We start from the raw sequence: 21,469 nt of genomic DNA, 5'->3' as shown, positions 1-21,469 counted from the left end.
GAGCATTATATTCCATAAAGCCTCATAGTTAAAAACAAATTTAAGGAGAAATTAGAGGGCTTTCATCTTAGCAAAAGTTATTCTTTCATATAACCTTTTCTTGTTTAGAAATAAGCCAAACTGAAATAAAGACCAAGAGGTTAAATTTTATTTCTAGTCACAAAGCAAAGGAGTGTTTAAACGAAGATATTCTAACATTTCCACAACTACCAAGTCATTTCTTCAAATATCACGACTCCTTAAGCAATACTAAAGTTTTCTATCTCCTCATCCATTCTGACAAAACTTTTAACAATTAAATTAGGAGAGCAGCAAAACAAAAAGTTCAGAACTCACAAACCCTAAGGAAAACGCCTGTTATTCTCTTCTCTGGGATTCTACTTCCCCACCATTATAATGACCAAATCTAATGATAATATCTCTTCCAACATTACAGAGAGGCATCTCGAGATTGTAAATCTTGCTTTAAACCCGTCACAAACTTTACAAATACAAATGCTGTTAATTTCAAGAGGACCAGAGATCTCAATTGGGGGGAAAAAAAAAAAAAGAAAAAAAGAAAAAAAAGTACCGTTCCTCCAGAAGGCTGGTAAGCACCGTGTAAGCTTAAATTGACAGGCTTTTTTTTTTTTTTTTTTTTTAGGGACTAAGTATTATTCCCCGGGATGAAGTGTGGTTGACAGGCAGCCTGAGCCGTGACAAGTTATTTGGGCTCTGCCAAACACCACATTTGGTTCCGGAGTGACCCAAGAGCGATTTAAAGCAGTTATCTGGCACAGAGAACCCACCTTGCGCCTAACAGGACGCGCTGCTTTTCCTGATTTATCCGGATGAAGCAAGCTCAAAGGCTCACCTTCTAGAAAACTAACCAACAGACACTTAACAGCAGAGGGGGCGCACGTGGGGGATTATGCGGACTTCCGGGCAGGGCAGGTACTTGATAAAAGTTTTTTAAAGCACCCAAATGCATACCCCGAGAAAAACCAAGGAGGCGCGAACGGCCTGTTCCGCCCTGGGTGACTGTCAGGCTGCGCGGGCGGCATGGTCAGGTCCCCTTGCCCGTCGCCCCTTACCTGATGAGAGGTCGCGAGCTGCCCCGCGGCAGCAATGCTGAACACAAGGCAGGCGGGGCCGGGGCTCTCCAGAAACTCCCCCAGGATCTGCCGGTTGTCCTCGCTCTCCAAATGCTGGCTCCATTTTTCCTCCGGGAACCCCAACATCTGCTCCAAACGGCCGCCCACGAAGCGCACCCGCGCATCTTGGACGAAACTCCGCGCTCTCCGAGCCGCAGCTTCCTCCTCTTCTTCTTCTTCCTCCTCCTCCTCTAGCTCCACCAGGCCCGCCGCCTCCATGCCGACGCCCGGAGTTAGGCTAAGAGTAGGAACTTTCCGAAAGCCATGCGCCTCCTGGGCTGCCACCGAGGCTGCCATTGAGTACGTCCGACAGGACGCGGGTCTGGCCACCGCTCGCGCAGACCCCGGGTGGGCGAGGCCGCTCTCCGCACGCGCACCCCTGGAAGCACCAACCACCTCCAGTGACCACCGGCAAGCGGCTCCTCGTCCCCCACCTGCCGCCGCCTGGGCCGCCAGCGTTCGCGCGCAGCGCAAGCCAAGCTGGCGGGTGCCCTGGCCTGGCTTGAGCGGCGCGTCCCGTTTCCCGGGAGATGGTTTCCCGCCCCTGCCCGCTGGGGGTGGAGTGAGCGTCGAGGGGAGGGACCTTTGGGCTTTGAGCAGTAAACCCGGCGGGGAGGGGTATGCCCTTGGCCAGCGTGAGCCGCGCGGTGGCCCTCTACGCTGCCCTCTGGCTCCCTGGCACGTTTGACATCTCCGTGGGGCTCCCGGGGAAGGCGAATACCACCCCACTGTTGATTAACTGCTGTGTTTTTGAGCTGAGCTCGGTGCTAAGTCCTTCACAGTGATTATTTTAATACCTAGAAAGGCAGGCTTCGACTGGTCAGCTTGTTTGACTGGTCAGCCAGGAGACTAAGTCACGAAGTGACTAAGCAACAAGGAGATGGTGGAACCGGGATTCAGGACTCGCGCTGAGGGCTTTTACCAAATTCACCTGCGGATAATTGTCCGAATGTTTCCAGAAAAGCACCAACACTACCATTTAACTTTCCTACTTGTGGGATCCAAGATCTAGGTATTCGAAATCCTGATTCCGAAACTCAGCTGCCAATTACTGGGATGTTAATAATGCTGTAAAAGAATGCATTGACGCTCCTGTAAGCATGGACGTTCTTTGAAAATATGCAGAATATTTATTCAATCCGAGAATGAAAGGTCACGTTCTAGGTTAATAACAGTCTCCGTGATATTGAATTGAGATTTTAATATGGTCTATTAAAGCATTTGTTGAGACTGAAATAGCCAGAATTTTGAGGGGCAGTCCTCCAACTAAACTTTTTTTTAGTCCTTTCCATTTGTTAAGTGTCCATTTCAAAATAACGACTTCAAATTCCATGTCTCCCAAAGGAACTAGGAAGAAGTGTTGCCCTCAAACATTCATTATAATAACTGATTATTAATTAATAGGTTATTTTCAGCAAGATTTGGTGCCTCAACAACCTTTCTTTTCAGGATATTAATTGCATCTGATAACCACCTATAGGTGTTTCTACTTACATCCTAAGAATCTTTAATGAACACAAGCTCCTGAAAAGCCTTTAAAATGACTTCAATCTGTCAAGGCTGCTTTGTATGGCCCAGGGCAATCCTTGGGGCTCTCAGTGGCTACTGAGCAAGCCTAGAAATCACACCTCACAGTGGTTCTTAGTTTCTCTTTCAACCCTATATTCCACCCTTGCATCCTCTACACCAGAAAAACAGGCATTCTTTTAATGAGTTGAATTAAATTGAAGTGAAAACAACTTTCAAATTCAGCAGAAAATTTTAGATCATAGTGCTACTATTAAACTACAATTTTCAAAAAGTGATATATGTACCTCAAAATACAGAATGAAGACATGTCAAAGATTCATTCAATTCATTCATGAGGAAATGGACAAAATGGTAAAGTTGGTTCCAGGAGAATTAAAGAAAGAAATGTATAGGCAGTTGAGAAAGACCGTTGAAATAGGTTGCTAGTTTAAATACAATATTCCTAAATGTCCTACAGGGCAATATAGTCTTGACTTGTTGCTTTGGGTTTTTAAAAAATAATAATTTGTATATTTCAGAAATAATTGACATCTGTAATGAACAAAAATCAGCAGTTAACTGCAGTTAACAGAAAGCCCAAGTAACAGTGGTATACAATAAGAACATTTATAACCTCACCCAAGATGTGAGGTTGTAGAAAAGCCATGGGTTCGTAAATACAGTGACTCTAGGATGACACTCTTATTCATCTTTCCTTTCTGTGGTCTCTGACAGATAGTGATTTTTCTATCATGGATGCTAAGTATGCTTTCCGGTGTTCCTTGTAGGTGACAATGTCCAGAAGCAAGATAGAGCATTTTCATTTTTTGAGTAAAGTTTCTGAAGCCCGCCAGAAAATGTTGCCCTTCATCTAATATCACATTTCATGTTCGTGTCTAAACCTTGCATTTGTCAATGGAAATGAGGTCAGGATCCATTTCCAGCCTCCTCTTAAGGATATGTCCACTAGGAGGAGTCTGAGCAAAATCTGAGTTCTGCTAGTGAAGAAAGAGGGGGGAAAAATGGTCCATTTTGTAGTCAACCAAGAAAGGCATGGATGTGTTTTTTTCTTCAGATACCCCATATACATATAACATCATGGGAAGTAACACTTTACACTCATACAATTTCCCAAGAATTATGAAGACTTTATTACTTTTTATCCCCCTAAACATTAAAAGAACTTTACTCTTGGAGAAACCCTTGACTAAGATCAACTTGAGACTTTGGAAGGAGAATAAGGAAAAACAGGGTAAAATTGAGAAAACTATGTGACTTGAGGAACTTTGCTATCAGGATTTTCAAGAGAGCAAGTCATAAACAAGTGAGTAAAGAACAAACACAACAGGAAGTTGCTGTTGAGGCCATCAGATAAGTGCCATGGTCAAGAGTGGAGGCACAGAAGGATCACAGTTGAAATGTCAACTCATAAGGTCAAGGCCATTCAGAACAGATATAATAAAAAATTAGTTTCTTACTACTGCTGGTTTTGATAAAAAACCTAAGGCATCTTTGCAGAGTCTAAGCATGAATTTAGGCGCTAAAGGGGGAAGTGTAGTAGAAAAGTCATATAATTGCAGGAAAAAATAATTTTGTAACATTTAGAGAGAAAATTCTGAGGTGTACTAGAAATGACTGACAGAAGCAAACAAGAAAACAACAAGGACCACAAGACTCTACAAAGGAGATGCTCACCAGTCCTTGGTGTAATCTCTTCCTGTACCTGACAGTGTACTCTGCCTTGCATTATAATTATTTGGGCAGCTTCCTTATTTTTCCTTATTAGTAACTAAGCCCTTTGACATCAGGTGCTATCAGGGACTGTGCCACTTATTTATTTTATCCCCTGCAGCATCTAGCATAGGCCCTTCACCAATATTACTGTTCAAATAGTTGCTGAATTGAAATAAGCATGTCAAAATAAAATGCCAGCAAGGGAAGGACTTCTGTAACCCAAGAAATGTTGGCAAAGAGTAAGAGCCTCTGTAGGGAGAAGGGAAAAATAAATTTGTAAAAAGAGATGAATTAATTGCATTAACTAAGAGGATGGGCAAGAACTTTTTTTTTTTTTTTTTTTTTTTTTTTTTTTTGAGCACTAATTCCAGTGGAGAAAGAAGATTTAGAGAATAAATAAATTCAACAAAAGAATATGAAAAAGATGTAGGGGTATAAGCACAATTATTTCTAAATATTTCCTAAATTGTATTAAACACATTATTATTTCTATGCTTGTTTATTAAATCTTTCTTTGAAATGAGGAGAAAGCTCAGAGAAGGCCACAGAGTTGGACACAGGTGGGAATTAAAGCACTCTGTGATCTGCCCTGTGTGGAGGCAGCCTTACATTAATTAAGCCTTCCATTAGTCTAGTGCTCAACAGTTTACAAAGCTCTTTCATAGATGCTGTCTTATTTAGTGGACAGAGATGTGTGGAGGTGAGCAATGTGTTGATATCAGGTAAATCTCCATCTTTCTTTTAAATTTATGTTGCCAATGTACCCACTGTAACACTCCTAAGCTTTCTTCCTAAACTGGTAAGTACTGTTTGCATTCTTACTTTTTCACCCAAGCCCATATTTATATTCTTAATATGCTAGTAGTGAATTGTTCCAGGATATAGAATATCACATAGAACTCTCATATCCCCAAACCTCCTAGGATTAGCATGCCTTAATTTAATGCCCAAATTCTACCAGCACCAAGAAGCCCCCCCGCCCCCCCCCTGGTTTTTCCAGCAATTCCAGCGCCTTACAGACACATGGCAAGGTTGCTTGGGCTGGGAAAGGTTAGAGTTAAACATCCTCTCAGGGCACACCAACAGTTCCTCCCCTATGGTCATCCAAGCCCTGAACTCCCTGTGTGAACAGAGGATGCAAATACAGTTACCCTCTGTGAATCTCAGTAGTTTGGTCCTGAAATGGTCAACAAAACTACAATTGGCAAAATTAAAGTCTTGGGAAAGATAAGGAGTTAGTGGAAGCAGAAAGAAAATAAACATACCTTAAAATGTGTTTCATTGGTTCACGTGAATCACCTTTTTTCACATTCTAACATCTCTGCAATTGGGATCTGTCTTACATTTATGTTCTGCCGAGAGGCATGTCTGTTGTTATTCTTGCCCATACATTTGCAACAAGACTTGCAAAACAGAGTATTATCGGCATAGATGAATCCTGGAGGTAACAGTGGAGCATTCCTTTAAAAAGGCTGCATCATTAATACTCTTAATGACACAGATAATATTGGCTGAAAATTGATGACTCCTGGTATGTTAGTTATCTATTGCCACATAACAAATTACTCCCAAAATAGAGCAGCTGGTTATTCGCAGTGACCTGAGCCACTGCAGTCAGATTCTTAACTTACTACAGCGGGAAATCCTTACATAAATCTTACAGGATGTTTTCAATCAGTACTATTTTAAGTGAAATGACTTTTCCACTTTCATTTTCCCTTGCTTTTTTGTGTCCCAGTAAAGTGTTTATGTAACTTAGGCTTTTTCATAAATTCTCTCAGCAATTAAAAGGATATTTTGGAGATTGGACTTTTCTACCCATATATTGAAAGTCTGGAGTAAAAGTCTACCTGTCCAGGATTCACATTTAGCTAAGACACTAGTATAGCCACACTGGTTATTAAAATACAAGATAAATCCATATGGGAAAGTGAATCACTATTCTGGTTCCCAATCGCCCCTACTACCATCCTATGACCTCCCTAGGACCAGCAACTAAAAGAGTAATGCTGTAGGGTGGGGAAGAGGTGTGAGGGGTCTGGGGTGGGAATGGAGGAACAAGAGGACTCTGGGACCTTCCTCCAATTCTCTGCCTAGCATCCCTTCTGACTGATGTGTGCTGTGCTGAGTCTGATATTAAAATTTTTGACTATCACCCCTGCATCTATGAGAATGAGAACTAAAAATTATCCTTATGTTCTTTTAAGGAGAATGAACTGAACTTGGAATAGGGTAACTCTTAGTTTGACATCTAAATACATCTAAATTTTGATTGGGTGTGGCAAATTCTTGAGAACAAAACAATGTCCTCTGGGGTCACAAGCTGGATGTAGTTTAGGCCAAGTTAGAGCTCAGTTCACAAAAAAAAAAAAAAAAAAAAAAAAGTCAGAACTTACTTTTTTTAAGAGATCATAATTATTTTGAGAGTATTCTGAACAACACTACAGTTCTACAGTTAAAAGACATTTAATAAGAGACATAAATACTTAAATCGTAAATCTGATCAATATTTCCATTAGAACAAAATGTATAAACTGAAGGCAAATATTTTATTTTAATATATTCACTGATTATTATCACCTCTTTTCTATTGCATTGATTCTTCAGAGAATTTGTCAAGATCATGGATATGAATAATATTTATAAGAAAATTAATATTTCAAAAACATTTTATAAATAAAATAACACTTTTCCTAAAAATACAGAATATGCCTTATTATCTGTAAAACGATCAATTTAATACATTTCTTTAGGTAGGTTCACCCTTGTGTCTTTTCCTATTTATGTCAAAGTCTACATTTATAATCTGACACAAGAATGAAAGTACTCCCAATTATTTACGGAATTGGTAGACATAGATGGATTGGGTTTTTTTTCCTTCTTTTATTAGTTTGTTGTATTTTTTTTTTTGAATTATGATTGACCTGCAACTCTATGTTACTTCCATGTACACCGCTTACTGACATGCTATTCCTATACATTGCAAAATGATCACTAGGTTCAGAGACTTTTAATACAAATTGACATTCCCAGTGTTTTGAAAAACAAAACAGGCAAATAAATGAAGAGCTGAGGCTCTTTCCATTGAACTCAAAACCTGTTCAAATTGTGATTTACTCCACAAAAATGAGAATTAATCTCGAGGTCGTCATACTAAATGAAGTAAGCCAGACAGAGAAAGACAAGTATATGATATACTTGTATGTGGAATCTTAAAAAAAAAGGATACAAATGAACTTATTCTCAAAATAGAAACGGACTCACAGACTTAGAAAATAAATTTACAATTACTAAAGGGGAAAGGTGGGGGGGATAAATTAGGAGTTTGGGATTAACATAGATACACTACTGTATATAAAACAGATAATCAACAAGGACCTAGTATATTGCACAGGGAACTGTACTCAATATTCTCTAATAACCCACATAGGAAAAGAATCTGAAAAAGAATATGTATAACGTAACCAACCACTTTGCTGTACACCTGAAACTATGCAACATTGTAAATTAACTGTGCTTCAATATAAAAAAATTAAATTAAAAAAATGAGAAAGTAAGGTTATATATTAACCTCAGAATGGGAATTAATTTCTAACAATATTATCTTTGTCCATCTAATTATATTAGAATCTAATTATAGAAAATGAAAGGAAGCAACTACAATTAAAAAAAAAAACCCACAGGAACTTATAACTTTAATTCTGACTTAGGAACTGCATTAGAAATACATATATATGATACTTCATCAAACATATACACACATATGTAAACTTGTGTAAATTTCACCTGTACATATGTGAATTTGACAAAGAATAAGCTAACATAAAGAAAAATTTTAGAGACAAAAAATAGTTAAGTGGTAATCATTTATAACATTGCTCCACTGAGTTAGAGTCTTTTTTAAGCTAGCTTACTCTTTGCCTTTATACTATTTTCTTCAACGGTGGTTTTCCAAAGTTGTTAGGGTGACCAAATGCTTGAAAGCCACGATGCCCTTTATATAGCACCATGAATTACCGATGTATTTAAATTCCAACATAAAATTATACAAGCTAGGGATGATTTTACCGGCAGAAAATATAACCTTATTATGGCTTCCACATCTCAAAAAATACTACTACTATCAATAAAATATTTATTCAACCACATTTCATAGCAAGGTAATAAATAACACAATTTGAGCCAAGGCAACCATCTAGAAAGGCATGATTCAAAGACGAATCAGTGTATGAGACAACTGCTCAAGCTTAATTTCCTCCTCTTCCCTGTAATTTGCTTTTGCCTGATCTCAGCCCCCAGGGTCTGACTTCTTGACTCTCTGACTCTGACTTAAGACACGTTCCTCTTAGCCTGACCCAACATGATCTGAGCCTTGGCTCCAGGTGTAAATGAGGGCTTACTGCACTCTTGTCTGTAAGTGCTGGTCAGCCCATCCAGGAGGGGGGCAAGAGGATATCAAGACTCGCTTGAAAGCTGGCCAAGGGAGGGATGCGAGGAGGCAGAATTAATACAGAAAAGTGGAACCACAACCCTTGTGCCTGAACCTGGCATACAATAGGTGCTCACTAAATGTACCAGTTGATTGGAAAAAGCATCTGTAAAGATGAGCCTGGGAGAGGAAGGAGCAAGTCAGAGTTAAGAACAGGATCTGAAGCCAAGTTAAGGCAGTGAAATGGATGAAGCTCCGGAAATGGAGAGCAGGAGCTAGTGAAGGTGCCTCTGAACCTGGCAGGACACAAAGTCAGACTGGACAATTTATTTGCTTATTTCTTACTTCCACAAAGAGTCTGAAGGGCTGAGTGAAAGCAGATTAGAGCTCATAAATGTAGAGCATCCTATTCTTTTCTGAACCAAGTCTGAGAGGAAGTTGTCTAGGATAAGAAAAATGTTTGGACATCAGAATGCACATTTTCTTTTCAATTTGATAGGGAGCTGAAAACACAGGAGTAATTTTGCCCTATAAGCTTGGATTCATTTTTATTTAAATGTATCTCTAAACGTAGGGAAAGATTTTTAGATATAGAAAATTATCCATATACATGTCCACAAGAAAAAAGTTATTAAGCAACACATGAATGGCTATTCCTGTTTTTCACTAAATTAGTTGCTTCTTGTTCACTTGTTTGCTTCTCTGCTATCACTTAGGTAGGCAAGTAGCTGTAATTAATATGTTAAAATTATTAAATAACTAAGGTTTGAAACTTTCATTTTGCTTAGCATTGGAATAAAATGACCATCGCAAACTTCTGAGATAGAAACCAGCTCATAGGTAGATGGAGGGAGAAAAAAATGTACTGTTCAACCAAGGATTCTCACTGAAAAATTTCCCTCTTTTTCCTTTATGAGCTATTGAAAATTAACTTTTTGATGTATTGGTGCCCAAAACATTTTAGCACTGGTCCAACTGGGAACTATTCCACTCCCCCTGCCTCCCTTGGGTTAACTTATAATCAATAATAACTTCTATCTTGTTATCAGATAATAATAATATTCAATAACAACAATAAAATTAGATAACAGTTTTAAATAATAGTGTATCTAAATGAACACTATTTGTTGCCAGGGGCTTGAGAGTTCTTATTTGATCCTCTTAACAGACCTACAAGGCATTATTGCCATTTTACCAAAGAGGAAAAGAGGGTGCTGGAAGGTTAATTTGCCCAGGGTTGTTTAGTAAGTGGCTGAACCAGGAATCGAGCCCACAGTCTTCTGCCTCCCAGTTGGTGATCTCTGCATCACATGCCTTTGCTTCTTACCAGGCTGTTGACCCTCTGCACTGTAAGCAGGCCTTTACACCTCTGTGGCAAGGATGCACTGCATCCTTTTACCTCTCCTCCTATCCTGGTTTTTGGCCCCTCTAGACTGTTGTGCTTCAGCTGTGGGCCAGTCAGGCTTAGGGTTCATCCCTTTCGCTGGATCCCTCTTCCCCCAGCCTCCTCTCAGATACTGATTGGCAGCGAGGCTTGCTTCCTCACTTCCAGTTTAGCTGAAATCACTCCAGGGAGGAATCCTGATGCCGTAATAACAGTCACAGCCCCAGCACTCCTCAATTTTAACTTGCCTGCCTCCTCACCCATACCACTTTCAAACCTGCATAAACTCTGTGAGGGCAGGGTATAGAGCTTTTGGTCTTATTCTTGGTCAAATTTTGACACCTGGATTAGTGCCCGATACAAAATAGACACTCAATATTTGTCCAATGCACGGAGACTCAAAATATGTATGTCACCCCATAAGTAAGTCCTGAAGCAAATTAATATTCAGAAGTAGGAGGGCTAGATAAAAATATAGTTCTGTGGAAACCATTGGTACAAATCTTTTATACAGAATTTTAGGTCATGTATGTATATTTAGATCTACCTGTATTTCTTGCAGTTTTTCCTTCAGTAGCTTTATGTGAAATTTGAATTTCCTAATCCAACCTAAATGTTACATTGATATATATCTAAAGTGTTACATGTAGCATATATATTATCTATATAAATGTACTTAATTTTATAAAAATACACATGGGGAACAGAAACCCCTGTGGTTTGTGTTTCAATTAAACAAAAAATTTAAACAGTGCTATAATTATGTAAATGGATTATTGTGAATTGGAAACACAGTTATTTTTTCTTTGAAAAAAATTCTACTGTGGTAAAATACTTTTTTTTTTTGTCTTTTCTAGGGCCGCACCCACAGCATATGGAGGTTTCCAGGCTAGGGGTCTAATCAGAGCTGTAGTCACCAGCCTATGCCAGAGCCACAGCAACATGAGATCTGAGCCTCATCTGCAACCTACACCACAGCTCATGGCAACGCCGGATCCTTAACCCACTGAGCAAGGCCAGGGATTGAACCCACAACCTCATGGCTCCTAGTCGGATTCGTTAACCACTGAGCCACGACGGGAACTCCAAATACTTTGTTTTTATGGAACATTTCAAATACCATAAGTTCATGTGAAGATTCTGCTTGACTGCCACCCAGTTTTCCTGGTTGACCTCACTAGGGAATGAATGTACAATGTACTTAAAAGCTTGAGTATCTGTACTTAACTGTGGGCAACACAGTGATGAATGATTTATTGTGAAAATATATTTTCTATTTAAAGAGAATATACTTTATGTCAGTACAAATACAATATACATACTTTGCTAACTCATTTTGCTAAATCATATCCTTACTGTATTCTTCAGTTTGTTTATGTGGTATATCACACTGATTGATATACAGAACCCTCCTATACTGTTGGTGGGAGTGTAAATTGGTGCTACATTTATGGAAAACGGTATGGAGGCTCCTCAAAAAACCAAAACTAGAACTACCATATCATCCAGCAATCATATCCCTGGGCATATACCTAGACAAAAATAATTCAAAAAGATACATGCACTCCTATGTTCACTACAGGACTATTCGCAATAGCCTAAATGTCCATCAATAGAAGAATAAAGATGTGGTACATATATACAATGGAATATTACTCAGACATAAAATAGAAATAATGCCATTTGCAGCAACATGGATGGACCTAGAGATTATCATACTAAGTGAAGTCAGATGAAGACAAATATCATGATATCACTTATATGTGGAATCTAAAAAAAAAAAAAAGATACAAATGAACTTATTTTCAAAATAGACTCACAAACTTTGAAAACAGACTTATGATTACCAAAGGGGAAGGGTGGCAGAGGGAGGGGTGGATTAAGGATTTGGGACTGGCGTATGCACATTTTTGCATATGGAATGAATGGTCAAAGGAGACTTGCTTGCCATTTCGCATAGGAAACTCTACTCAATATTCTTTTTTTCGTTTTGTTTTTTGCCTTTTTTAGGGCCGCTCCCGCAGCATATGGAGGTTCCCAGGCTAGGGGTCTACACCACAGCCACAGCAACACCAGATCCGAGCCACGTCTTCGACCTGTACCATAGCTCACAGCAACGCCGGATCCTTAACCCACTGAATGAGGTCAGGGATCGAAATCGCAACCTCATGGTTCCTAGTCGGATTCGTTTCTGCTGTGCCACAATGGGAACTCCCTCTACTCAAGATTCTATGATAACCTATATGGGAATGGATATGTGTATATATATAACTAAATCACTTTGCTGTACAGTAGATATTAACACTGTAAATCAATTTATACTTCAATAAATTTTAAAAATTACACAAATACAACAAAATTACTTATTGTAAAGAGCTGTTTTATATATACACACATGCATATATAAAATGCTTTAAATAGCATATTGATTTTTTTCTTCTTATATGTGAAAACTTTATTACTAAAATACTGAAATCAAGTAATCGTATTAAATGGAACATTTTTCTCCAGGAGAAATTTTCCTAGCATTTGCCAAACTACACCTTAGACAAGAATATAGTTTTACACAATTTCCCTTTTTCCTTTCCTCTTCTTTCTTTCTTGCTGTTTGCACTTGAGGTTACTCTGCTATCCAAAATTAAATTAACTACTAACAGGAATACAACCTAAGGCCTACACTAATTAGAAACTTTTAGAAGGAAATACATGCTTTAAAAGTCCTGCTACAGAATTACAAGTTGGTTGTGTATTAGACATTATCGCTTGAGCAGTAAATACAGTGTAGTATGCAATTCAGAAGATTGAAGAATAAAGTATTTCATATTTCTTGCACATACCTGAAGTCTTTGTACTCTTTAAGCATCTGAACTTTTTTTAAATTTTTTTCCCGCTGTACAGCATGGGGACCAAGTTGAACTGACTCTTTATAAAAATCGGAAACCACACCACATTATATTAGTGTTGCTTCAACTTTCCTTACTCTATCCATGGTTTTAGGACAACAATCTATGATAAAGTAAAAAACATTACTTTTTTTGTATTTTCTTTGATTCAGTCTTGTTCATGGTTATGTGGGTTAAGTTTCTAGATGCCCAAGAATTGAACTGGTCCTACCACACAAGAAAATAAAAAAAATAAAGTTTTACTTTACTACTTGCATTATTCCCTCCTTTTATATAATATCCTGATTCTACCAAATGGGAACTTTTCAGGTAACTGAAATACACAAATCTTCTGAAAACTTTCTTTCTTACTGGTTTTACTTGGCAGAGCAGAATCAATTTGTTTCTGGATTAAGGAATTGTCATGAACACGTATTATACTAACCATGTCTTTACTTTAGGGTTTTGCTGCACAAGGTGACCTGCCCAAACACTGTGTAGCCCTCTTTGTCAGTGGGCCAATGCACTTCCTTGCTGCTTAACATACCCGCCCCTTACCTGGCCTGGGTTTGGAATCTGAAAACTTAAGTTTGGAATCTAATCTGGCCTGGGTTTGGAAATCTGATAACTTAAGTTGTGACACTAATGTATTCGTTATGTCAGTGAGGGTTCTTCATGAGATCTGCAGGGCTCTCCCAGGAAGAAAAGACAACAGCTTTTGCTTATAGACTCTTGCATCTATATGGCATACATTGCTTCTTAGTGATTCTGAACTTATATTTTAATTATGTTTTCATAATTTTATGCTTTAGCTCTTCATACCATCTCCTAACATTTATTGCTTAAAAGCATTTAAGTTAAAATGTCCCTAAATCAGATTTTAATTTCCATAAATATCCAGAGCAATAACTACAAATTAACATGAAATTGAATTAGTGTTCTTTGGCAGTATGTTCAGAGAAATGGTGACCAGATCTTAATACCAGGAATTATGAAGAACTGCCAATACGTTTTCTAGTAAGAAGCATTTACTCTCCAGTGTTCACCGTGATAAGAACGTTGATAGTTCAATCAATTTATTGCTGCCTTAAAGTATATATAATTAAATGAAGAAACATGCTAAACTCAAGGGAATTTTTAATAGGTTACTTGCAATTGTTATTGCAGGCAACAACTTGTACATGATTTTTATTTCCAAATCCACAAAAAACAAATTTTATACAAATCAGCACTGTAAAAATGTCAATTACAGCCCCAGAGGCTTTGCTGGCAGAATAAATGTCTAAATTCTAGGATACGGGAAACAGGTTTTTTTCTGGATTCATTTTTTTTTTTCATTTTCTTTTTTTTTACAAAAAAAATTTACAAGTGAAATGTTACTACAAAACTTTTTATAAGGAATTTTTGCAAAACATTTACATTTTACCATCAACTATTTCTGTTTTAAAATCATTATGTAGATTTAATACCCTATGCTGCACATCAATTTATGTGGGATGACAACTTAGTGACATGCATAAAAAAACACCACAAGGCATTAAAATGAAGACTTAAATACAAATATTGTTGCAATAAAACAGTTATAAAATTGAAAAATAGGACCTAAACATCATGCTTATCTAAGTTTGACAAATTAACTTTTTCTCCTAGATTACACACTTTTATTACTGCTCTCATGAGAGTGTGATAAATAATGACTTAACATCAAGTTCTAATGTAATCAGCAACACATACACAAACCTAAGCAAAGAAAGTTTACTGTAAGAAAAAACTATCCTAACACTGGAGTTCTACCATGATAAATACACAGCTTTGCACTGATCATTACAATAAAGAAAAGTTTTATAACAGTGGCAAAGGGAATGAACAGTGAAATGCCATTAAACAAGACTCTACTGCACATCTGTGCCCTATTACTTATAACAGCTATATCCCACTGAGTCAAATAAAGGACATGGAAATTTACGATTCTTATAAGACAGAAAAGTGGATTCAGAATGGTATGCAGAAGACTGTCAAAATATTTCTAATTTCAGTGGCAAAATGTGCACCTGCTAACACAAATTAATATATTTTATATGCTATAAAGCTATCAAGATTCAGTTTGTTAAATTTGTAATAGGCCTCATTGCTGATTAAAAAATAACTTCCATTTCTGATGAGCATACATAGGTATGCATTTACAACTGGTTCGTGGAATAATGGTGCAGAGAGCTCATACTCAGTATTAACAACAACAAAAAGTGTCACTCTGAGGAAACATGATTCAAACATTAGGAAAGTTTCTTTGCATAAAAAAATTTATAGCACTGATTGTGTAGCATAATGATAGATAAAATATATATTTGATGTTTCAGCTCCTATATAATAAAATTAAAATTAACACTACCAAATGCTCCTCTGTACCAAACAAAACAACAAACTGATTCTGATGTTTTAAAGCCAGATACATCAGAGTTGTTAAGAGTACATTAAATAAAATATACAAAACAATTTACAAAATCCAACTAAAATTTAAAGACTTTGTTACAAGTCTACAAAAGCTTTAAGAAACTTGAAATTTATAACCACAGTGTAAAAATTTTTTTTTCCTTTAATCTCAAAGCTTTTTTATACAAACTGAAAGCACAAAAGACCTTCAGTTTTATATAACGCTACAAAGGGCTGGCCTAAAGTGTACATAGTGTAAACAGTGATCATTACAGTATTTCTCCTTCATCAAAAATACAAGAAACATCACAATTTTGGAAGAGAATTTGCATGAGTATTACTTTTCCTGAAATAATAGAGAATGCACAAGAAAACATACACCTATATTCAAATAGTCCCCAAACTAATGGTATTAGTAAATCAAAGTTAAAAACTTCCATTTTCAAATGGTCTATTCCAATTCCATTATAATTCTTTGTAAATATATTTTTACAATATGAAATATCATACTAATATTTAAACTACTGGAATAATCCAAATTTTTTTAATATGAAACTTTTGGCCATCTTTCCTATTAAGACCCTTGCATAAACAATGATACATTTTTCTTTAGTCACTTAAATGAAATATTCTGATTTTTAAAAAATAATTATTGTTTCATAGTATCACATCTGTTATATATTTGTTAGGCTGTCTTCTTAGGGTAAATCCAGTCATTGACATAACATAAAGACATTACTGTGTTATAAATTCTTAATTAGTCTCCTAACACAGTGCTAGAAATAAAATGGGATTGACTAATTTTTAGTAGAGAGGAAAACAGAAATTGTAATATAAGTAAAAGATAATTTTCTGCTGACCTTAAAAAAGAATTGTGATAATTCTTTCTTTGGCTACCAAGTCAAAGCATAAAGAATTGTGCACATTGTCAACATAACTCATATTTACAGAATATGAAACTACGGAACAATTTAAACTCTATGCAAATATTTCCAATATAAACATTTTAAATGAACTTTGTGGTTCAACCTAGGGTTAGGAATATAATCAATCCTAACTTCAAAACCTTTCATGTTAAGTTGCCTCATTTCATTTTTCTGAAGCTATTATGAGTTTTGTTTGAACCATTTTTTCCCCCAGTATTTCCCTATGGTTTCAATCTAAAATTTAACCTAAGGTTTAGCTCTAGTTCTCCTGTGTCTCCAAATGGAGAAAGTAATTGGACTTTACTGATTGTCTGCATACGCACTACTACAATGTAGTGGTAATAAAGATCTGAGATGGAGCTCAGATTACTTTTTTGGAACTTACCTAATTCAACTGTTGAAGAATTTCTAACATTTAGAAAAGACGGCCAAAACTATTTTCAGTTGATTTTCCAAAAATCAAGCTAAGGAAATAAAGTATTATCTTTATCATCAGTTAACTATCTGTTTTCTGTGCTATTGGAAGAAAATAAAGCCAAATAAATTATTACTGACTGAACTGATAACAAAGTACTTTCAAAGAAAACAAGTCCAATTAAGGTCCAGCCTGCAAACTACTGAGGTCTGTCTTTTTTAAAATGTTAACACATGATGTTAAGAGAGGGGAAGATTCGGTTTAAATATTATGTGATCTATCTCCAAATAACTACAACGTATAACGTGGAGGAAATACTTTTCTCTCTGTTTCCAATACATCAGTTTGCTTTTTGTATTTTTAAAAATTCAACACTTCGTGTGCTGACCCAAAATCTTGGAATACTTAAAGAAACCAAGAATGAAAACATGATTTTCTACTCTGTAATCCACTTGACCAGCCCATTTCCAGATTTGCAAAGGTGTGTAAACTTAAGTGCAGCACTAGAGGTCTCTGTTATAAATAACTTCTCAGAATTCTTCCATGTTGGTTGAAACATTGGGAGTTGCTGGGTTTGAATCTTGAGAAATGGCTGCAACCGTGACAATTCTTGGGGAGCCAAGCACCTCTGTAACAGATGAGTCCAGTTCTCCGGAGGTAACAATGGCAAGAGCTGTCCCACCACCTTTCTTATTCTGGTGCGTTTTGACATGTTTGGAGAGATGATCACTCCGCATAAACCTTTTAGAACATTCTGGACATTCAAATCTCTTTTCACCTAAACAGAAAAACAGCAAATAAATAGTAAATCACTTTATTTAAAAGAAATTATAATTTAAAATAATTTCTCTTCTGGTCATACTATACATTTAACTTTTAATACTTTATGCTTTTATTTTAAAATGCTATCAAATACGCAGTGCAGTATAAACAAAAGAACATGTGATTGGAAATAAAAAATGTGAGTTAAAATCCTGATTCTGCTAAGAACTGAAAATAAAAGCCGTTTCTTCTTCTATAAAATAAGAGGGTTTCTAATAGATGATCCTGAAAAACTCTTCCGGTATAACAATACATAAAGTTCAGGGAGTTTCCGTCGTGGCTCACTGAAAAATGAATCTGACTAGCATCCATGAGGACACAGGTTCAATCTCTGGCCTCGCTCAGTGGGTTAAGGATCCGGTGTTGCTGTGAGCTATGGTGTAGGCCAGCAGCTACAGCTCTGATTCGACCCCTAGCCTGGGAACCTCCATATGCTGTGAGTGCGGACTAAAAAAAAAAAATATATATATATATATATATATAGTTCAAGACTCACATCCACTCTTCCTTAAAAACTACTGTCTCAGTTTTGGATATAATGCACAAAATACTTTAGAACTACTTCAAATAAAATCAGTTAATAACTTTATAGTGTACTGAGTTTCTCACGAGGCAAAAATTAGAGTTTGGGCAGACACTACATTTCCAATTTGATAGTTTTTAGGTCTTACAAAATGAGACTATTAGATTCTGGAACACAGACTGATCCTTAAATGGTCTCTCTTTAAAGATACAATATAGTTCTACTGGAACTAACTACTTCTGTATTTTAGGAAAAAGTAATTTCATTTTCCTGTATAATGGGTGGGGCACAAAATTTTGGTTAACTGCTAGTATCGTCATATTCACAATGAATTAAACATTAGCTTTAGTCCTTTCCTCTAAAAGTGCTATAAGAGAAAGAAAGAATGTTTTTACTAATCCAATATGGGAATTGGATAGTAAGAACACTCAGTTCAGCTGACTTCTTTTACCTAGACATGCTTTTGACTTACCGATAGAAAAAAAGTTGGAGTTTGTCCATGTCAGATATTATCCCCTCTTCTTTACATGTTTGCTTTTATTTAGGAAAAAAAAAAAAGGAGTTCTTGTTGTGACTCGGTGGTTAATGAACCCGACTAGTATCCATGAGGACTCGAGGACTCGGGTCTGATCTCTGGCTTTGCTCAGTGGGTTAAGGACCCAGTGTTGCCGTGAGCCGTGGTTTAGGCTGCAGACATGGCTCAGATCCTGCGTTGCTGTGGCTGTGGCGTAGGCTGGCATCTATAGCTCTGAGTGGATCCCTAGCCTGGGAACCTCCATATGCTGTGGGTGAGGCTCTAGAAGACAAAACAAACAAAAAACAAACTGCATTTGCAGTTCTTACTGAACTTTGCTTTCTCCTTCAGTCTTGAAAAAATTGAATGAAAGGATAAATAAATGGTTTAGGCAAAATTTTCAAAAACATTAAAAATAAAAGGCAGCTAAATTTTAAGGTGAAATGACTTGTATTTTATGAATGTTGACACCCAGTGAAGGGTGAAAAACAGATAAATGAGGGTTTATTTTTAGGATCAATCTTGAACTCCTTTCTCTTTCAAGCTTCCCACTTTATTTCAAAAGAAAAACTCTGTTTACAAATTTTAAGGCTGGAAGAAATCTTAAAGATCTTATTTTACATTTTCACTTTATTGATGAGTAAGGCTCAGAAATTAATTTGCTTAGGAATCATACAATTTATTAATATCAGAGCAGGATTCAAGGCAACTAATTTCTATCTCAGGTTTTTCACACTACATAACCTCCATTCTTTTAAAGCCAAAATGCCCAATAATAATTAAAGAAATCAGAGGGTGATGGCCTGAAGGCATAAATCATTCAGTAAACACTGAATCAACTGGGTGATCAATCTATACACACTGTGAACAAGCAAGAGTCTCTGACTATAAGCTCCCATTATCTTTATAAAGTCATTTGCAACCACACGAAGCTATCAGTACTAACAGAGAAAGAAATTCAAGTTCCTGGCTATTCAGTGGCAAACTTTAAGTTAAATGAGAAATTATGGTGACATGCTTTGTGTATAGTATTTCTAGTCTGTCTACTCCTAAATGGTGTGGGTATCCAATTATTTTGGATAATGAAAGTTGGCTAGAATCTCAAAATAATTAAGTTACATTGTACAATCAGCAAAGGAGAGATTTATTGGTTCCAGGCATTTAAAGGAAAGAGTATTTGAAGAAATGATGGCTGAAAACTCTCCAAATCTGATGAAAAACAATCTACACACTGAAAACCTCAATTAACCCCAGGCAGGTTAAATGTCAAGAGATTCACATTGAGACACATAATAATCACTGTTGAAAGTAAAAAACAAGGAATCTAAAAAATAGCAAGAGAGAAATGACTCATTACCTACAACAGATCATCAGTAAGAAAAAACAGCTGATTTTTTTCATCAGAGATCATGGAGGTCAGAAAGCAATAGGATGATATATTCAGAGATGAAAGGAAAAAAAAAAAAAAGCCTTGCCAACCAAGAATTCTATATACAGCAAAATTAGTTTTCAAAAATAAGGAGAAATTAAGATATTCCCAGATTAATAAAAACTGAAGGCATCTGTAACTAGAAAATCTGCATCTATAGGAAATATTAAAGGCTGAAATGAAAAGAAACTAAATGATAAATGAAATACATATGAAGAAATAAAAACCACCAGGTAAGGTAACTCAATGATAAATGTAAAAGGCAGCATAAATATGCTTTTTACTCATTTGCCCCCTGTCTAGTTTAAAACACAACTGCATAAAGCAATATTTATAAATCTATGTTGACACCTATGTTACAAAGATGTAATTGGTAAAAATAACAGCATGATTGGAGGCAAAATTATATAGGAAAAAAGGTTCTGCATGCTATTGAAATAAAGCTGGTATTAATCCAAACTAGATTGTTAATGAGATGTGAACTGTAACCCCCGAGACAGGCAATCACTAAGAAAATAATTTAAAAATATATATGTATATACATACATATATACACACATACATACAAATAAATCACAAGATAATTAAAATAATATATAAGGAATATTTAACAAAAAATGTCAATAATGGAGAAATACAGAAACAAAAAGAAGATATAAAGATATAGAAAACAAATATCAAATTGGCAGAAGTCCTTAACAGCAACTGCATTAAATATAAATGCATTAAACTGTCTAATTCAAAGGTGTATACTGACAGGATAAAAAAAAAAAAAATAACCCAAACTATATGCTGTCTAAGAGAGGCTCACTTAAAACTCAAAGACATGAACAAGCTAAAAGTAAGCAGACAGAAAACAGAAATACTGTGTAAACAGGGAGCCAAAATGGCTTTAGTAATATCAGAACAATAAGACAAAAATTATTACTAGAGACAAGGAAGGATACATTATAACAATAAAAGTGTCACTCCACCAAGAAGATATGACAATTATAAACATATATATATGTACTTACAAAAAAGCCCCAAACAATAAGAAGCAAAACTGACAGAAGTGAAGGGAGACAGACAATTCTACCTTTTGCTTATCCTTTTCCTGTATTCTCCACTTGAACTGGTAGTAGTCATCTTTGGCACCTATCATCTCTTTTCTTCTAATTAATCACGAAGTTCTGTCAATTTTATTGCACAAACATCTCTTAAAGTGGTTCCAAATATACGTTACAACTTCTGTTTTAGTTAGCATCTCACCAAAAGTCCCTACTGTTTTTGCTAATTGCTCTCAAAATTATTCCTTATAAATCTGTCCTCCTTTCAAATACCAAATGGTCTGAAACGA

At 36.3% G+C, this 21,469-nt stretch overlaps 2 protein-coding genes across 10 annotated transcripts in view; both read right to left on the bottom strand.

Moving 5' to 3' along the window:
- Positions 1 to 4,677, bottom strand: part of DNAH11 (dynein axonemal heavy chain 11) — a 348,284-nt gene extending 343,607 nt beyond the window's left edge. For 4 of the 8 annotated variants that reach the window (XM_021063431.1, XM_021063432.1, XM_021063430.1 and 1 more), the window contains exon 1: positions 1,074 to 4,677. In XM_021063431.1, the coding sequence (XP_020919090.1) occupies positions 1,074 to 1,430 (357 nt within the window). In that variant the 5' untranslated portion in view covers positions 1,431 to 4,677. The other 4 variants (XM_021063429.1, XM_021063434.1, XM_021063436.1 and 1 more) reach the window with 3 other exon arrangements.
- The window catches only part of SP4 (Sp4 transcription factor), a 73,175-nt gene continuing 65,897 nt past the window's right edge, over positions 14,192 to 21,469 (bottom strand). The window contains exon 6 of one of the 2 annotated variants that reach the window (XM_003482682.4): positions 14,192 to 17,620. In XM_003482682.4, coding sequence (XP_003482730.3) covers positions 17,373 to 17,620 — 248 coding nt within the window. In that variant the 3' untranslated portion in view covers positions 14,192 to 17,372. Of the gene's footprint in view, positions 17,621 to 18,141; positions 18,722 to 21,469 lie in introns of those variants that run through there. The other variant, XM_021063428.1, reaches the window with a different exon arrangement.

This window comes from Sus scrofa, chromosome 9 (genome assembly GCF_000003025.6).
Source record: "Sus scrofa isolate TJ Tabasco breed Duroc chromosome 9, Sscrofa11.1, whole genome shotgun sequence".
NCBI classification, from domain to species: domain Eukaryota; kingdom Metazoa; phylum Chordata; class Mammalia; order Artiodactyla; family Suidae; genus Sus; species Sus scrofa.
Note: the sequence above shows the minus strand (reverse complement) of the source record. Positions and strands in the feature narration are given on the sequence as shown.